Consider the following 20,763-nt stretch of genomic DNA (forward strand, 5'->3'; position numbering starts at 1 on the left):
GACTTTAGTAATAAACTCCGCCATGTGACGGTCCCAAGCCCGGCTGAGAAAGGAGGAGGGTTGGGCGTAGGGCTAGCGACCCCACCCTGTAGAAAAACCACTAGTTACAGAAACACCAACCAGACTTTAGTAATAACATCTTTTAACAAAATCTAACTCACTACAATAACACAACCGTTCAGTCTCATGTTCTGGAGTCATCTGCCCTTACTAAGATCAAGTGACGACAATGCCACATGTTATATTATTCACAATCGCTAACCTCTTCCCACAGTCACCATAGAAACACACAAACACACTCTCCTAGCACCCATACTACTTACTATCTACCCAGAGTACCTTCCCTTCTACCAATGCACCACAGAATCAACACAGACTTTGATATTCCCTCCAGATATGGAAGGTACAGGAGAAATAAAATACCAGAGCCCTCCATTGGGTTTAGCGCCACTGGGATGGATGGACGGCCACTGGGATGGATGGACGGGACAAGACATAATTATAAATAGATGAAACGTCACTTTGTATAAGCATTCAAACAATCAAAAACAAATAAACAGTTTAAAAAAATGTATTTTAATTTTTCTTTTGCAGTTCAATAAATCAAAGCTCATACTAAGAACAACAATAAAAAAAATCAGTCTAGAGTCTCAAATAAATCAAATTAAAAACACAGTACTACATAAAGCCACAAAATGATATATAAAAAAAAAAAAAGAAAGAAAGAAAAAAGTTACATTTATCATTTTCCTTTGAAATAAATGTGAAGGATTAATACAATGCCCATAAAGAAACACACATTTTAAAAGTAGCAACAAAGTCATGACTCACATCTCCTCAATACATTTTCTTTCTTCAGTGTATTGCTTTTAAAATACATGTATTACGGTACCACCATGGTGATACTTTGTCAACTTAGATCCTACTCACTATTTATACCCCCTCCCGAAAAAGCTAGTCTTACATAGTGTGTACAAAAATAAAAGTATTTTTATTACAAAGCTTATATTAACTAACTCTGTTCTCACAATTGCAATATTGAGAGATATGGTAGCAAGTGAACAGTGATCTCCTTTCACTCAATATAAGCTTTGTTTTTTTTAAAGTATTTTTTAGACTTAGCTTGTTATTAATCCAATTTATGAGAAAATGTTCAAGTTTTGTCGCCTAACATGTTAAAAAACAAACTTGGAGATAATGGGGTGAGGACATTGATCGTAACAGTTGGGTCTGTGCACTTTTAAGTAGAAAAAAAAAATACATACTTACTCATCCCCAAAAATATTCCACTGGCAGTGAACTATATAGTGAGTTATAGCTACATAATACTAGTCAACAGTCGTAGGTCGATGTAGGAATGAATATAAAAAAAAATAATTTTTGTAGACAAAACAAGAAAACAAACTTGTACCAAGAATCAAACTCTTAGACCAAATGAAAAATACAAAGAAAAAATAAAAATAAATTTAAAACCTACAATGCAACATTGTACACTATTATAATGGAATCTTTGACAGTGGCTTGATACACAAAATTACATCACTAATGAAATTCAATAAAAGTGACTTTTAAAAAAATTGCTGTTAAATGTAATTTTCTTATAGTTTGAATTATGACAAGTAGAAATGAATTCCTTTCTTTAAAAAATGTAATGATCTATAGCGTAAATAAATTGAACTGTTTTCTGTTACCCTGTGGTAGATTAAAAAGTTTAAATTAATTAAAGCCTTTAGAACTGGACGGTATCAGGGAACCTAACCTACTGAAATGAGTGACAATTCTAAACCATATGGTCCTGCAACTATTTATCTTCTCTGACGTTGTTTTTCCGTAGTTAAAAGAGATTCTTCACTAAATCTCTTTTGAAAGTTAACAAATTAAAAAAAGTCTGAAAGAAAAGAAAAACTTTAAAAAATATGATTTCAAAGTCTCCCAAATCTGTGAAGAGCCTTACTTTAGAAGTGATTAAAGCTGGCATTCAATACTGTATTCAAGAGCCTGTTGTGTCATACATAATGTCATATACAAAGTAGTGCTAATGATTAATTACACAAGGTGATAGAACAAATAATGAAGTGCCTAAGAATGACACAAGCTCACATTGGATAAAGAGCTGACCATGAATTAAATTCACATGAAGTGAACCGAACAGTGTGAAATGCACACAACTACACTGTCAGGAAAAAAAAAAAGTCAAACTAAGTGCAAGTAACTTTCTTCCCTATTTCAATATGAAATTGAATTGCTAGTCTGCCAATGACCGAGTTTGTAGCTCCCTCAGTTCAACTTTAATCTTTTAGGTCCATCTTCTTCATCCTCCTCCATAGCTGTACCATTGTTGACCAGACCATTAGGGCCTACCAGACGTAGCAATGGGTTGAGGGAGCGGTCCCCAAAGAAGGCAGTGAGTAGACCGACACCATAGCCTGTAGCTCTTTCCCCCTGTAATACAAACACAGATATAATCAGATCATAACAGCCTGTAGCTCTTTATACAAGTAATTCAAACACAGATGTAGTCAGATCATAATAGCCTGTTAGCTTTTTATACAAGTAATCAAACACAGACATAGTCAGATCATAACAGGCTGTAGCTTTTTATACAAGTAATTCAAACACAGATGTAGTCAGATCATAATAGCCTGTAGCTCTTTATACAAGTAATTCTAACACAGACATAGATCATAATAGCCTGTAGATCTTTATAATTCAAACACAGATGTAGTCAGATCATAATAGCCTGTAGCTCTGTCTGCATATTCAAACATGGATATAGTCAGACCATAATAGCATGTAACTCTTTCTGTCTGTAATTCAAACACTGATATAGTCACAGCAGTTCTAGCACTGTTCTACAATGAACTATCTCGTTAACTTACTATAATCCACAAAAAAAAAAAAAAAAAAAAACTCATGCTCATATACAAGGACAAGCTTTTGAGTTTTTAAATTTGCCATTGTGCACAAGAATTGTACCAAATAACAATACAGTTGCAAAGGAGAATGATGTAAAAAACAAACTCACGGAATAAACAGGGGAGGCTATGTCCACGTGTAACCAAGCACCAGGATAATCTTGTCCGAGGTGGGACATGATGAACAAACCGGCACACGACACTTGAGCATTGCCTCTGTCCTACAATCAGAGCAAAATAAAAGGTGAAAACAACAAATTACTTCCTGGTGAACATGTCAACTGTTACGTGCACAGCATAGTGCGAATGTGGAATGGTGCGAGTGTGGAATGGTGCGAGTGTGGAATGGTGCGAATGTGGAATGGTGCGAGTGTGGAATGGTGCGAATGTGGAATGGTGCGAGTGTGGAATGGTGCGAGTGTGGAATGGTGCGAATGTGGAATGGTGCGAGTGTGGAATGGTGCGAGTGTGGAATGGTGCGAGTGTGGAATGGTGCGAGTGTGGAATGGTGCGAGTGTGGAATAGTGCGAATGTGGAATGGTGCGAGTGTGGAATGGTGCGAGTGTGGAATGGTGCGAGTGTGGAATGGTGCGAGTGTGGAATGGTGCGAGTGTGGAATGGTGCGAATGTAGAATGGTGCGAATGTGGAATGGTGCGAGTGTGGAATGGTGCGAGTGTGGAATAGTGCGAGTGTGGAATGGTGCGAGTGTGCAGTGATGGGAACTGACTTTGCAAAAATTTTAGGAAATTTTGTAAGCGCCGCCCCCCCCCCCCCCCCCCCCCCCCCCCCCCCCGTTTTTGAACTGGCCTGTCGTGGCGACTTAAAAAAAAGATGTTGCTGAACTAAACTACGTAGAATCATTTTATTTAATATTTTCTTTAATTAATGTTGTATTACATAACATTAAAACTGCATTGTGCATTACTGCACACAAAATGCACTGCATTGAGCATTACTGCACTCAAAATGCATTCATGGCACTATTGTTAGTATATATATTGATGGGAGGAGAAAGTTTTTTGCAGTCTGAGCATTCTATAATAGATAACTGCTTTACAGATATTGTAACAACTTCTTTCTCAAACAACTATAAGGATTAAATGTGTTTGAAAAACATGCTTTTAAAATTAGTAATGATAAGTTTTATATTAAAATATATACATATCCCTCACTATAGATAGATCTATAATCTAGAGCTACTACTACTTATATCTAATAACTTTTCTAGATTCTAGATCAAATATATTATTATTAGATATCTACATTCTGTCAGGCTTATACTCAGTAACTCACTATAGTCATGTAAAGAAGTTTAAGAAGGCCTACTTACTACTATATAAAAAAAAAGTATATTCTATATATAAATCCAGATGGTCGGTACACGGTAGGTCTATCACAGTATCACTCTATTAACTATTAGATGAGTAGATCTAGATCTTATTATTATTATTATAGATCTAGATGTCTAAATCTAATCCCATTTGAACTCAAGGAAGTCGGCAGGCAGGGTTCAAATCAGAAAAATCTAGGGGTCATCGTAACAACAGTGAAAAAATAATAGATCTTGAATTGTAGTAATAGCGGCGATTGGCGCTACATACGACTCGTACGTCTTAACATAGCGACCGGGCATCATTCATGATTGATACTCTTAAGTATAAGTTAAGTTTAAGTCGAATACTTTTCAAAAGCTGGCAAGCAGCCATTGAAGTCTAGATCTAGATCAAAAGTATTCAAATTAAAGAATCTAGATATCTATCTAGACTGATTCAAACCACTCTAATCTGGACCGAGATCTAGACTTATAAGACAATACGGTAACACAAGATTTTTTTAAAAAAAATAGAACTTTAATTGTGTCAAACGACCGGATGTGCGCATGTTCAAAACAAATCAAAAATCTTATTTCGCATTCTTCCGAAAATGGAAAAATAATAAAAATCGGATTTTTTTTTCATAAAAAAAAATTGAAAAAAAAAAAATCGGATTTAAAAAAAAAAAATGTCTGGAAAACTTCGGATTTTTTTGCTAGAAAATCGGACCAGAAGAAATTATCGGAATTCCGACAATTGTCGGAAAATTCCCATCACTGGAGTGTGGAATGGTGCGAGTGTGGAATGGTGCGAATGTGGAATGGTGCGAGTGTGGAATGGTGCGAATGTAGAATGGTGCGAATGTGGAATGGTGCGAGTGTGGAATGGTGCGAATGCGTGATGAAAGGGAAAAGATAGATAAGGAATCAAAGAATGGAGTCATGTAAATCAATTTAGTATTGATATATTATTAATTGTTAATCAAGATTAAAGTCTCCATGATCTACTATATATAGGAGTTTGTTGGTGTATTATTCCTAGTCTCCTCTGCTTGTAACAAGTGGCACCCAATGTAAAGGTAAAACCCACGTATTCCTCTGTACATAGTTGATATTTCAACAGACAGTAGAGATATTAAAGTCTAGATCTAGCGACAGGATACTATTCGACTATTTATAATAGACTATGGTGGACAAGGTTGAGGTAGCAGCATTGAAGGAAGAGGGGAGGTTGTTGGATCTGGAAGGATCGGAACTAAGGAAATACATTCAAGAAAGGTTGATGGAGAGAGAGAGATTAGCCATAGAGAGGGAGAGATTAGCAATGGAAAGAGAAAATGAAGAGGAGAGATTAGGCATGGAAGAAAAAAGAGAAAACGAAAAGATTGCAATTGAAAGGGAAAAGAAAAATGAAAAAATGAATTAATTGCCATTGAAAGAGAGATTGGCGTTGAAAAAAAGAGACAGCGGAGAAAAAGTTGAAAACAGACCAAGAAAAAGTGAGTGATAAAAGAAAGAGTGACACTACAGGAAACAAACAAAATATAAAGGTGTGATATTCAACGAAGACAAAATAGACAATGACATTTTTCTGAAAAAGTTCAAAGTCGAAATGAGAGAACTGGAATACCCTGAAGACAAATGGATACTCTTGCCGTCATTTACAGCCGAGGTACCTTCAAAAATATGTATGAACCAGGGTAATTATAATGATGTGAAAGAGCAACTGCTTTGAACTTTTGGGAAAACAGAGGCTTTCTATCGCTAACAATTTGTTAATTGTGAAATAGAACCAGAGGACACCCAAGACCATTAGGGTCACAGTGAGCACTATTATTGGAGTGAATAAGAAATTAGTGGAAGACTATGAATATACAGGCAAAACTAGAAAGTGTGTTATGTTTAATGAAAAGATTGTACAATTACTGATTGCTAGAGTTAGCATTGACACACCATATTTTACGGGGACAGTGGAAGCTTGTGTTGTAGATCAGGGTGAGATAGATTTAATTATTGGGAACATTCATGGGGTAAAAATGGAGATAGAGAATTGGAAGAAATATTATGAGATAAAGTGTACTCAATGTAGAAATGGGGATGTAGAAGACATAAGATCCCAGCAATCAGATGACATGGGTAGCAGAGATCATGGTAAGAAAGAATCAATAGATAAGGTAGAAAGAAATGCAATTGGAATGGGTCAAAATAAAGTAAGGCAATCAGTGGTATGGGGAACGCGATATAAACCCTTATACAGACGTACAATTCCATACATCTTATGCTTTAATTGTGGGAGAAGAGAACACACTAGGAGACAGTGTCAACAGTCAATCAGAGCTAGGGAAGTCAAGTACAATAATGCAGAGATGTATATGAGAAAAGAGAGGGATAGTAGCAGGCTAGAAAACTATACAGATAGACCATTCTGTAGTGGGATCACAATGGGACATCATAGCAGGCTAGAATTGAAAACAGTACAGCTAGACCATTCTGTAGTGGGATCACAATGGGACATCATAGCAGGCTAAAAAACAGTACAGCTAGACCATTCTGTAGTGGGATCACAATGGGAGATCACTGCAAGGGAGGGAAGCGGAAAGGATGGCATGTAAATAATGTTAGAATTATAAAGATATGATTAGGAAGAGTGGTAAGGATGGATACTAATTATTGTTCTAATCTACACTGAACCAATATATTTGTAATGAATTTGATGTCATTGTTGTATATGCATTTATGTTATGGCTACTACATTATAGAAGTTTTGTAAAGGATATATTGGAAATTTAAAAGAGTATAAGTAGTACAAAGTAGATGTTGTGCAATGTTAAGACTAAAATCAATTATATAGGCCTGATGATACTAAGAAGTAAATAGGCATTGGGTGTAAATCTATGGTATTAGGAGTGTGGTGAGTTAGTCATAGGCAGGGGCATGTTGTTGCAGTAAGAATCAAAGAGGTTAAGACAACAGTATGTAGAAGAAATGATATGTATTGAGCTAGATACACTTGTGTTGTTAACTATTTGATAGCGGCTGGATATAGGGTGTTTTGTACAAGCATACGAGAAGAAGAGAAGAATGTAGATGTTGTTGGTATAATTAATATGAACTTTGTTGGGATTCTTGTGTTTCTTGTACATGTTATTGAGAAGTACAATTTAAAATAGTTAATTATTATGTTTGGAAAATGGGCTGATAGACGTTCGATATACATTGAACTTGTCGAACAAGTGGAGTGTTACATGTGCAGCATAGTGCATCTCCTTTATTTAGAGAACTACAATCCTAAGTAAAAATTCCTAATTACCTTGACTTTTTTTTTAAAGCAGCTAGCTTAACCAATCATATTTTTACAAAGCTTATAACAGCTCACCCTGTCTGTCAGGTAAAAAGTTTGTACACGTTATTTCTCCCACACCCATCTTTAATCAAGTTGAAAAATTTGCAAAAATATTCATTGGCATAGACAAGATATGAATCAATAAAAAAAATTTAACCAATGAGTCAATTATCAACTGGTAATTAATTATTTTGTTTGAGAAATTAATCCTTCAGTATTCATAGATACGGCTAAATATGTATGGTTTGGTGCCCTTAAATAATTGTTCAGATTATTTTTCCCACATCCATTCTCGGATCAAGTTGAAATTTAAAATTTTTTTTTTTATTGTACCTGACAAAAGATGAATCAATTAACAAATTAAACAATTTATTATTAGCAATTAATTATTTTGTTGGATATTGGATAAAGAAAATAGCATCTACATTATTGAGAGATGTAGTTGTAAGTGCAGTGTTCTTCCATTTAGATAAGCTTTGTTTTTTAAAAATGATTTTGTATATTTTGCTTGTAAAAAATACAAATTGCATTTCAATTACAGCGTGAAGCACTATCTTATTTGACGAGTGATTATGTCACAAATAAATGAGAATGGCTTTATAACTTACAGCCACAGAATTCTTCATGTCAGCTATCGCACTAGAAAACTCTGGTAAATGTAGCTCAGGTGTAAATGGAACAGGATGGACCAGGTCTCCGCTGGAGCGGCCAACTTTGACACAGAGTTCCTCCAGTTTGTCATTGTTGGTTAAAATACTTGCATGGTACTTGCCTGACAGACAAACAAATCAGAAATTCAGACAAGCTTAAGAGAATCTCTAAAAAAAAAAAAAAAAAATACAACAAGAAAGCAAAAACGCAAAACAAAAAAGAGCCGACCTGTGGCGATACCCTGAGCTCCTGTGAGTGTAGCCATATCTACAATAATGTCACTTCGTAAATCTTTTACAGCATAGGCTACCTGTGAAGCAAAAGAACGTGAATAAATTCACATTAATAGCGATACATAGTTTGGTTAAGTTTCTGATCTGATTAAGTTTGAACAACAGCGCATGGAGGTGATTAGAGTGTGGCTATTTTAGGAAGTGTGGAGGTGATTAGAGTGTGGCTATTTTAGGAAGTGTGGAGGTGATTAGAGTGTGGCTATTTCAGGAAGTGTGGAGGTGATTAGAGTGTGGCTATTTTAGGAAGTGTGGAGGTGATTAGAGTGTGGCTATTTTAGGAAGTGTGGAGGTGATTAGAGTGTGGCTATTTTAGGAAGTGTGGAGGTGATTAGAGTGTGGCTATTTTAGGAAGTGTGGAGGTGATTAGAGTGTGGCTATTTTAGGAAGTGATTGGAGTGTGATATTAATAAGGTGTGTGGAGGTGACTAGAGTGTTAGTATAATAAAGAGTGTGGAGATGTCAAAGGTAACACTATGGGAGTAAGGAAGTGGTGGTGGTTGTTAATAACAATTATTATCAGTGAGGAAATCTGGTTTCCAATGTGAATTACATACATTATTAGAGCAAACAATTTGTATGATTACACACACGCACAAAAATATAAACATTCCTACCACAGTTTCTCTTAAACATGAAATGTACAAAAGTTACAATTTTGTTCAATGATTCCATTGCCAAAAGAACAGAAGACTTCTCTCATATATTTATTTTTGTGATCTGTAGAATGGCACTACAATGGAGATGTTAATGTGTCATGGGTGTATTTGCAATAGAGTGTGAGTGTGTCAGGAGGTACAAGGTGGAAGTGTGAGAACTAGTGTAAAGGTTCGCTTCCTCTGCCTTTCAGGAATGAAATGAGTTGCAATAAGTGCTCACCCCATCAGCAAGAACAAGCCTGCCTTCAGCATCAGTATTGTTGATTTCAACCGTACGCCCAGAGTACATATAAACAATATCATCTGGTCGTTGAGCCAGAGGGCCCACAGCATTGTCAGCTAAACAAAACACAGCATGTAGAGTCTCACTGAAGCCCTGCAGGACAAGAATAAGTCATATATGAATGACACATTTTGAAAGTCACAAAAAATTATTACTTTAAAATCTATCGACATGATTTTAAAAAATCTTGACTATTTAAAAAAAAAAAGGAAACAATCGTATAATTATATATTTATTTTACCAATTTGACAGCAGCCTTGAAAGCTCCTAATATTGCGGCTGCTCCCCCACAATCTCGTTTCATTCCACACATACCAGTCTGAAATAAGCACAGAAATATTATTTGTTTCTTGAGTTTAATGTTAACAAGCTTTAATCTTGACTGATACTTAGCATAAAATAAACACACACACACAAAACTTTCTGCAAGCCATTAGAATCTCTGTAATGTCTCAACAATTTAAAAGCATGCTGAAAACAATGTTCACTTTCCAACTGCCACTTTTTAATTATTGATAATATTTTTGTTTGAGTTTAGCTCTACTTCCTACGGCATATGTTGTTACACCATGTTATTTAAACAAGCTAACCTTTGAACTTTTCTAGATCACTGTTATCTTCAGGAAGGAAATACAACTATTAAGGGCAGAAGCAAGTGAGTGTTAGCTACAATCAGCACCTTTATAGGTGAATGTCAACTCTACAAGTAAATGTCATCTACCATTGGCAACTCTATTAAGCAAATGTCATCATTGGCAACGCTATAAATAAATGTCATCTACCATTGGCAACTATATAAGTAAATGTCATCTACTATTGGCAACTCGTCATTTACCATTGGCAACTCTATTAAGCAAATGTCATCATTGGCAACTCTATAAATAAATATCATCTACCATTGGCAACTTTATAAAGTAAATGTCATCTACTATTGGCAACTCGTCATTTACCATTGGCAACTCTATTAAGCAAATGTCATCATTGGCAACTCTATAAATAAATGTCATCTACCATTGGCAACTATATAAGTAAATGTCATCTACTATTGGCAACTCTATTAAGCAAATGTCATCATTGGCAACGCTATAAATAAATGTCATCTACCATTGGCAACTATATAAAGTAAATTTCACCCCCCACTGGCAACTCTATAAGTAAATGTCATCTACCACTGCAACTCAACTACCATTGACATACCTAGAAACTTTATTTAAAACTGCAAATGTATATTTTTTAAAAACTCAACTGACCTTGGTCTTTATACACAGGCCACCAGTATCATAAACTATTCCTTTACCAACCCAAGCAATTGTTTCGGTGGAGTTGGGAACAACATGACTCAGCACGGCCAATGCAGGGGGAACCACTGCAGCTTTACCAACACCATAGATGCCTTCCAAGACAAAGAAAATACATTACAAAAATGAGCAATCTATCAAAGTTCTTTAAGCAAAGATAATCATAACATTCACAAATATACAAGTAAAGAAATAAAATCCTAGATAATATATATGTCTTAAGTCTTTAAAAAATATTCTTAAAAAAAAATAATTAAAACAAAAATTCATTTTATGTGCTTTAAAATAAAAAATGTTCAACCAAGGTAAAAGTTTATGATTCTGATGAAACCTAGAACTATCAGGAGAAATGTAGCATTTAAATAAAATAGTATTAGCACTCAAACTGAGTCAGACATGTTTATGAATCAGAGAGACATGTTTATGAATCAGACAGACAGGAATATGAATCAGACAGATGTGAATATGAATCAAATAAACATGAATATGAACCAGATAGACAGGCATGAATATGAATCAGATAGACATGAATATGAATCAGATAGACATGAATATGAATCAGACAGATATGTTTATGAATTAGAGACATGAATAATTTATAAAACACTAAATGATTTATTCAGACCTCCAAATCCTTTGTGAGCAAGTTCCTCCCCTGAAATTATCTTTGGAGTTATTCCCAGTTGTCTGCCGACTTCAATAATTTCCTAAAGGAAAAGAAAATATGCCCTGGTTGAAAAACAAAACAAGTTCTATAAAAGTGATTAAAATTTTCTTTCTAAATAAACAGCGATTTTTCAGAAAATTAGTTTTGTAAAGCAAATTGTGAAAGAAAACAAACGACACAGCAAACGCAAGTCTATCCCACCTGTAGAAAATGATCAACATTCATCTCACTACATGGCATATCCACAATTTTAGCAGCCAGTCTGACACCATCAGCAACAGACCTGACACAATCCAACTCTTCTTTAGACAGCGTCACTATCTGGTCGCCCTCCATGACAATGAACTCAACTGTTACCTGGCAAGGAGTTGAAAGAAAACAAGAAGTTTCAAGTGTCCAACAAGACCTACAGACGCATGCTGATATTTGATTCTTGCTCATACATACACATACAATTTCTTTAAAAAAAAAAAAAAAAACCTGAGCATAGAAAATCTGTGAAGCTAAAATAATATGTTAACTCTTTCTCTCCGTTATTTTTTTATTTTTCCATGATTCGAAGAAACTCTTCATTTTGCTCATAACTATTTCACTACCCTGTTATGGTTAAGGTTCAATAGTCTTGTTGTTTGTTATCAGAAAATGTTGTTTTCAGTGTAGAATTAAAGGGAAATGCATGCTCAAAGTCAAGTTTATCAAATTAAACATTAATTTAATTTAATGAGGTCAAATCAACTATGGTATCGTCAATTAGGAGAGAAAGAGTTAACAAGCTCCAACTTTTGTTTTTAAGTAATTTTCTCATATTGTCCTAATTAAAAAGTGTAGCTACACTAAAAATGTTAACATTTATGCAGCAAACCTTCCTGGCAGTGTTGTTATGGGATCCTGATTTGGCTGAGTATAACGGAAGAGCTCTAGCCACAGCCAATCCTGAAGCAAACGCATTTTCTCGTTCACACACAATCTAAATAACAGAGTAACGAAAAAGAAACATTTTTATTGGGCAAGTGAAATTTTATTTAACAATACTGGTGCTTGTTGTTAAATGATGATAGAATTTTAACATGTCCCAGAGGTAACCAAGCTTTCATGATTAACATGTGTAGAAGCTATTAAAGGCGATAAGTCAACGCTATTATCACATGATACCCTGATAAGGAATTAGACCAAAAAAGTAAATTTTATGTAAAAACCTACACAGACTTCAAATTTTCAAAAGGGATGTTTCTTTCATTTATTGGTATTAAAAGGTAAGTCTCCAATTATTTAAATGAATGTCAACCACTATGCAAAAAAAATAAAATTTTCACTCATTGATGCTCCTTTTCTTAGAATCAAAGATTTCTTTCAGACCTTGCGATCTATAGGGCAGATGATGTAAAGGTCATCTGTTTCTATGGCTCATGGTTAACAAGGGTATCATTTGGCCAGTACAATGACCAACCGCCTTTACTTTCCCCAACTAATGTCAGGTACCCATTAGAGCTGGGTGAACTCAAAAGCGCCTAAAGATCCTGAAATTAAAAATCCCAGACTTCCATAGAATATGAACCTGGGACCCCTGGCTCAGTAGCAAAGTGCTTTACCACTCAGCCAATGTGCCTCCCTTTTAAAATCAAAGTTTATAAGAATACATTTAGATTCTCATTAACAATTGATTATTTCTTTTGTTGTAACTTACAACAATATATTCCTGACCTCCAGCGAGGCCACTTTTCACAAGTTTGGTTAGTGAATGACAACGAGACGGGGTATTGTGGCGGCTACATTTCAGGGGCAAGGCCGCTATTGTTGCGCTGTTCAACCACAGTGAGCATTGGTCAGTGGGGGATGGGTGGAGGCTGCTGACACATGCACTGAAAGTCTGAAACATAAACACAGTGAACAGAATTAGTTGTTGATTCTGTCAATTAATAAAGAAAAATATTTTGCTTACATTTAAATTGAAACAAAAATATCATGAGTGCCTGAACAGCATATTATTTTTTTAAACAAACATGTATATACAGTGGATAGAACAGTTATTCACCAGCTGGACAAGTAACTTTTCTAATTAATTTTCTAGTTAAAAGGTTAGATAATTACAAAAAACATCCTACAGCTTTTAATGCATGCATTGAAGTTTAATAACAGTTTTCAATCAAGTTCATAAAATTACTACTTCAAGTTGATTTTTTTCACAAAGTCCATGAATGTCTTTTCCCTCATATCTAATTAGTTCTGCAGTAATAAAGTTATCTTTTGGGGATATGTCCTAGTTCCCTTTGGGGCTATGTCCTAGTTCTCTTTTGGGACTATGTCCTTGTTCTCCTTTGGGGCTATGTCCTAGTTCTCTTTTGGGGCTATATCCTAGTTCTCTTTTGGGACTATGTCCTTGTTCACCTTTGGGGCTATGTCCTAGTTCTCTTTTGGGGCTATGTCCTAGTTCTCTTTTGGGGCTATGTATGAAGCTCCTCCAATCTTTGTGAAGATGAGTATGATATCATTTTCTATGTACTTTAAAATGTTGTCATAAGTTTCCTTGTATAAGTTTTGGACATTCCTTTAAAAAAGATTATTACGTCCAAGCATTGCAAGGGTTGATGGCAGGTAGGGTTAAAATTCAGAAACAATAGTGAAAACTGTCTGAAGCATTCTGTAAGTTCAATGTAACAAGCCAGATTGATTTATTAAACAGTTTTTCTGAGATAACTGTCTTTGCTTCCTTTCTGTTAGTTATTCAAAGCCAGAAACTTCAACAAATGACAAAAGGATTGATAATAAACTTATTTTATGCAAATCAAATAACAATTTTGATGTAAAGGCTTTAATATATGAATGTAAACATTAGTAAGGTTTTGGCAAAATGTAGTTTTTTTTTACAAAAAAAAAAAACAATCCTTAGTAATTCTTTAAAACTATGTAATAGATTTTTTTGAGTCTAGATCTAGCATGGCTGCTGACTGTGCAGTATGCACATAGGACTGTTGGCACAATGATCCAGAGTTTGAACTGGGCCCAGTCATCCCGTGTTATCCTGCAGGAGGTTTAGGCTTGGATGTAATGATTATCTTTTCTAAAGGAACGCCTATAACTGAAAAGTCAAGTCATATTAGTCTACTTATTTTCTATGAATAGATACATTTCGAATAATACTGGTTAAACTCTTTGACAGCACTTTATTGAGAACAGCTCATAGATCACATAGTACTTAACATGGTTCTCAGCTATATATTTATAGCTTTTATATAGCGCTACTTTCATGCTTATAGCATGCTCAGAGCGCTTTGGTCCAATCTCTGTTGTGGACCAGTGGGGGGAGGGGATATCTAGGAGTTGGTTTTCCGTGCTGCCTTTAGGCGCTCAGTAAACACAACTCTGCCCGAGTCAGGTGTCGAACCTCGAGCCCCCTTCTAGGTAGCCGAGCCAAGCCAAGTTGAAGCGCACTTAGCCTCTCAACCACGCTTCCCACAGCTATCAGTAGGTCTCTCTTTAGATCTGGACTACTCACCTCAGCATCAACACGAGAACCAAACTTGCATTGAATGTCCTCAAATCGAAGTTTAGACAAATGCTTCAGTTGTCCAATAATTAAAACTGCATTCTCAATGGGATCTGAGGGTTCCAGAGTGCCTGAAAACTCTAACGCTGCCATTTTTTTTCACTGGAAAAAAAAAAGGATCCAAGATTCTATTATAAAGAGAGACAAATATTTGTTACACTAAATAACTGCCCTTTATAATACTTGAACATTAGCCTTAGCAACATGTCCTTGTCACCTGTGTACTTATAATAACATAGACATAGATAATATAGGCCTAGTGTTTAATTTTATAGGAATGTCTAATTAGATTACATGATTCAGTAGCAGATCATGTTTAAGGTCTAAAGTCTAAAGATAATTTGGATCTAGATCTATATAGATAAGATCTAGATCATCTGTGATCTACACGAGCCTAGGCTGGCTAGACATCTAGACTAGAGACTTACATTTTTACATTATATTATGATCTATAGAATTCAATATTGAATCAATATTATCTTATTTATATAGATCTAGATCAAATATAATAAAATAAAGTAATAAACATTTATGATAAATAATTCAGTATCTATACATCATATGATCTAGTCTATATTAAATTTAAATCTAGATCTAAGTACCGTAGTTAAGACTAAGAATAATTTACAAAGTTAAATCTTAAGTGACTTTGATTATGATTATATATCAATTATGATAAGTAACACTAGGACGTCACAAGTTTAATTTTAATTTAAGAAAGAAGATCTCTGACTGAGACTCTATTTTAGTCTATAGCGGGACTATAGACATGATAATCATAATGAGACAGTCTTATACTTTTACTTTATATCATAATATATATAATTATATATATTAGAAATCTATAGTATAGTATAGTATAACTAAGTATAATCTAATATATATTTATATCAGTATCAGAACTCTAAGTATTAGTCTCTGTCTCTAGATTAGTCTAGATCTCTATTTTTATTTTTAATTTTATAAGCCTTAGCCTTAGACGCCTTAGTTGAAGGATGATACTCTTACTCTACAGACTACACAGTGACAGTACAGTAACAGTCATGAGTCAGTACTCTACACTGACTCAGTGACTACAGAGTCGTCAGAGTACAGTCCCTACAGGCTACACTTATAACACTACTGACTACAATACAGTTAAGTTAAGCCCAGTAAGCCTTCTTAATTTCTTATCCTGACTAGATCTAAAACCGATCTAAACACTTACAGTCAGAGTCCAGATCTAAATTGATTGGTAATAGATCTTGAGCATTAGACTAGAGTCTAGACTTCTAGAACTAGATGATCTAAAACTAATCTAGAGTCTAGAATCTATTATTTCAGCCTAGATGTAGCTCAAATTACAGGAAGATGCGGCAGCGGTACATAATCCAGGCCTGATATCATGATCGATTATTATATCCTTTGATCAGACTATTAAAAACACTGCGGATATTTCCGAAAAAAAAAATAGACTAGATCTAAGAGTTTAAGTGGTTCCCAAAACGATCCGCACAGATCCTCAGGGGCTTATATTATAGTTTCTAAGCGAGATGACGGGAAATGCGTTATTCATGATTCATATAACGTTGATTGCAATGTTAGGAAAATGGTGGTACACTATTTGTGACAAAATTATTTTAACAGCTGCTAGTGAAGACGAAGGCACCTTTTTTTTTTTAAAACATAAACCAGCTTTCGACTTAATAAACAGAATTCCACTGGGTAATGATATATAATTATATATAGTTGGCCTATAAAGAAGGATTGGCGAAAATGCTCGATTTAATGTATATACAGCGTCCTATCAGAAAACGAATCTTTACTTTTAGCTTATGTAAGATTTTTTTTTTAAATTCAAGAATTAATTAAATGTTTGGAAACCAATACGAGAGAGGTAAAGCGTGATTCATTATATTGAAAAGATTTTAAAATGTAGACCTAACAGCAGGGGCGGACTGGCTATATGGACAAACGGGCAAATGCCCGGTGGGCCGGTACCAAATGGGCCGGTCTGGTCGCGTCCAAAGAAAAAAAAAATTTCAATGCAGACAACTTAAAAAAAAAAAGTGACAGCAGCAAGACACAAAGGCCCGAACACTTTTTCATGTTGTTTTTTTTATAAATTATTATTACAATTAATTTTCTTCGAAATTCAACTAGAATAAAAAAAAAATACACTATACACAGTACGTATTATCAAATGCAAAACGTTAGGCTGTACTTTCTGCTATGCACGAGCGGCATGGACTGCTTTGATGTCTTCGAGGTTGTGTTTGGCCTAATCATTTTGCTGGTCGTCATGGGCCTTTGATGGCACTTCCATGATTTTTTGCTCCTTCCCTCCCCCGTCTTTTAATGGTTCCAATGAAATTTAACCAAAAAGAGGGATGACAGGTTAAGTTAGAAAACATTGAAGATAGGCGCGACAATTAGCTCTTTAACAATACTTAATAGAAATTAACTTTAACACATACACACAGCCGCGAAATTGCAAACCACCCAACTTATTCACAGATCAATACGGGTTTAAAGCTCTACTTTCTGCGATTTGAAAAGAAAAGGTAAGTTTCTTTTTGTTTATTTTTAATAACATAGATCTAAAAATACTACACTTAAGGCTTACAAAAAAAAATTATTTAATTAAAAAATAAAACTAGATCTAAAACAATTTTTATACTATTATAATTAATGGCAAACTTATGCTTAGTATGAAGTCATTAATGATGAAAATTATTGAAATGATTACAATAATTTATATAGCGCTGTCACATCCGATATTTAATGAAAGGAGATTTATATTTTAAATAATGGGTCATGGTATATTCATATACAAATCGCGTTTTTGAGAATGTACTAGGAGGAAGCAAGAGCTTTTCACATTAAGTAAGTGCCTCTCTAACCGTTCTGCTTTCTCTTATCTTTTAATGGAATGGGCTGCCTGAGTCAGCCAGGAAAACTAATGATTTAGCATATTTTAAGTCACAGATCAACATGCATGACTAGATTGACACATGAAATGCGTAAGACATAACAATCTTATTTTTTGAAGAAACGTCTGTAATCTATAAGTAATTCCAAAAAGCTTCAAATTCATTAAGGCTGCTATTGTATTGTTTATAGTTTTCAGACTACTTACATGTATAAATAAAATACATTATGTAATCCTACGAATGCATACATCCAGTTTTCCCTGCCTTATCAAACTTTATATATTTTATAGAGAATTAGGCTTACACCTATAATATAACACATGGGCGTAGCCGGGAGGAAAGGGTCTTCAAACCATCAATTGCCTCAGACCTCATTGTCTGAAAGGGAATCTTTACTTACATCCCCAGTGCAGCCAACGTAAGCAAACTACAGTCACCAAATTTCATGGGCGTAGCCAAAAGGGGTTTTGTGGTTTCCCTTTCCAATACAAAAGCTATAGCAAAACTATAGTTACCATTTTCAACCAGTCGCTGGACTCCATTGAATAGCAGATTTGGTTTTTGATTTTTTTTTAACGAAGAATAGCAGGCTAATTGCACTGTAAATACCTCAGAATATGCATTTTTAAAGCTTAAAATAACGGAAATAATGCTTGGTTCCGGGGCTTTGCCCGGACCCCACTGGGGGGGGGGGGGAGAGCTCACAGCGCTCACCCGGACTCCCTAGCTGCCCTTTGGCGGTGTGTACTGTCTTTTCACTAATTATAGGAAGAGAGTATTCTAGGTTAGAAAAAACTTTGAAAGAATGAAAGATCATAATGTAATGAAGATTAATTACACATACACACACACTAATATATATATATATATATATAAATTGCGGGGTAAAAATCCCCCCCCTTCCCCCACCGAAAATATATGACATGCTATTTGTGGGCCGGTTTATATGGTAATGCCCGGGCCAATTTTGATACCCAGTCCACCCCTGCCTAACAGCTATAGTATACCCTTGACTTATACAAATTCTGTAGCTTATATGTATGTACCAAAGGTCCCCATTGATTTCAGACAGACAACATGCTACACTACATTCAAGAAGAACATTAAGACCTATTTGATCATAGCGCATTGAACCTTCAATATTGTTATAACCCCGCCATGCACATCGCCATTCAAGATAGTGCAGAAGGTGCGCACTGCCAGAAACTAGACAAGGAAGGATGTTGACATTAGAAAGAGAACGATTTCCGCCTAAACCTAGAGCCGAGATGAAGATGCTGTGTTCAAGGCAGATGCCCTGCGTGTTTGTCATGTCCTCGTGTAAATAATGATCTATGTCTCGTTGAGTTGCACCCCCTTGTGACGCCACTGAATGTACGTACCAAAGGTCCCCATTGATCTCAGACAGACAACATGCTACACTACATTCAAGAAAAACATTAAGACCTATTTGAGCCTACAATTTGTTTGTTAACAGCGCTCTATAAATTAAATTACTACTATAATAAGGTGCCAATGCAGAAATAGTTCTGCAGGAGTACTCATTAAAAACAAGGTTACAAAGACAGTTTGTGTGGAAACACTAACTCGAAATCGGCCCCCAAAGTGGTCCACGCGGGCGGGTTTCAATATTTCAGAATGAAAATCATAATGAAATTTTATCAAAAGCAAATGACAGAGAAGAATGAGAAAGAAGGTTGACAGTTCTTGTAGGCCTATAGTGCCCCAACGGTCCAGCAGACCAAGAGATAAGTGAAAGTGAAGCTATATGTGAACCAGGCCTAACTGATGTCATATACTGATTACCGATATCTAATTGTTTTGTAAAGGGTCAACCTCTTATTAAAGTCTCAAGAAAAAACAGCAACATTTCCGTAAAGAAAAAACGAATTCCTCCCTTGTTTGTTACTATTAATAGTGAATAGTTCTAAAAATGGTGTGTTTTTTTTCTGAAAAAAAAAAATGCTTGCATAGTTGATTTTAAAAATTAAATTGTTTGCTTTCAGAAAAGAAAAAAGTAGCCGTTGCATCAGAACTTTAAAAGATCTAAAATATCATGATGTATTTTCAATATCTTTTATAGTTTACGAGATCTAAACGGGATGGACAGACAGACCACACTAAACTAATAGCGTCTTTTCCCTTTTGGGTCCGCTAATAAATATTATGCTTTTATTTTACATGTTGTGAAGCTACCCTTACCAAAAAAAGTTTTTGTTTAGCTTTACAAGTTTGAAAAATTCCTTGCTATGTTTAAGAAAGCTTCTGCAAGACAGCAGATGATCATCTTCGTTCTCATTGGAGTGTTCAGATGACTAGGCCAATATCTGAGATGAACTGCGCAGTGGTGTCCACATCAGGCATCTCTCCAAATAGTTTTTCCTCTGAAGGGGACTTGTGAGACAATTTTAAGTGTCTTGATAAAGAATGCAGTTTTGAAAGACATACCATTTAATATCGGTTGATGATTAAGGGCAGGGCTTGAACTCAGGACCACCATGACTAGTCCTTAGCACTTCACCATCCTGTCATCATGCAGAATGTTTGGGGTTGGAAGCAATCATCTTCAAATCTGGAGAAACATCCTGAAGAGTTTTACAAACATTTCAACACACACCCAGGCAGCCAAGTAAATTGAAATAAAGCTTGCTTCCTCCGTCAATGTCTTGACTCATGTCTATTTAGCCCCCCCCCCCCCCTTTTTTTTCAAAAATAAAATTTAGTCACAAAATATATTTTTAAAAATAAATATGTGACATTGTTCATTGTCCACAAGACCTCTCTAACACTATTTCCTTACTCGTAATATTTTCAAATTCTCCTTGTGTATCATGCCTACTTCTTCTTCGTTCTCATTGTTATGTTGGAGTGTTCAGATGACTAGACCA

At 35.2% G+C, this 20,763-nt stretch overlaps 1 protein-coding gene across 2 annotated transcripts; it reads right to left on the minus strand.

Annotated features, from left to right (window-relative positions):
* Positions 1-560: 560 nt before the first annotated feature.
* On the minus strand, positions 561-16,380 carry LOC106062965 (probable aminopeptidase NPEPL1). Of its 2 annotated transcripts, none has more exons than XM_056036089.1 (13): positions 16,308-16,380; positions 14,913-15,065; positions 13,104-13,286; positions 12,282-12,386; positions 11,621-11,776; positions 11,378-11,459; positions 10,705-10,847; positions 9,696-9,773; positions 9,392-9,547; positions 8,451-8,532; positions 8,180-8,343; positions 3,026-3,136; positions 561-2,442 (listed from the first exon to the last, which is right to left on the minus strand). In XM_056036089.1, the coding sequence occupies exons 2-13, from the start codon at positions 15,054-15,056 to the stop codon at positions 2,278-2,280; spliced, it is 1,569 nt and encodes a 522-aa protein (XP_055892064.1). In that variant the 5' UTR covers positions 15,057-15,065; positions 16,308-16,380; the 3' UTR covers positions 561-2,277. The 2 variants fall into 2 exon arrangements, with proteins under 2 accessions (XP_055892064.1, XP_055892065.1); XM_056036090.1 differs by having other exon boundaries at positions 16,171-16,308.
* Between the last annotated feature and the right edge of the window lie 4,383 nt (positions 16,381-20,763).

Source organism: Biomphalaria glabrata, chromosome 7 (assembly GCF_947242115.1).
Source record: "Biomphalaria glabrata chromosome 7, xgBioGlab47.1, whole genome shotgun sequence".
NCBI lineage: Eukaryota > Metazoa > Mollusca > Gastropoda > Planorbidae > Biomphalaria > Biomphalaria glabrata.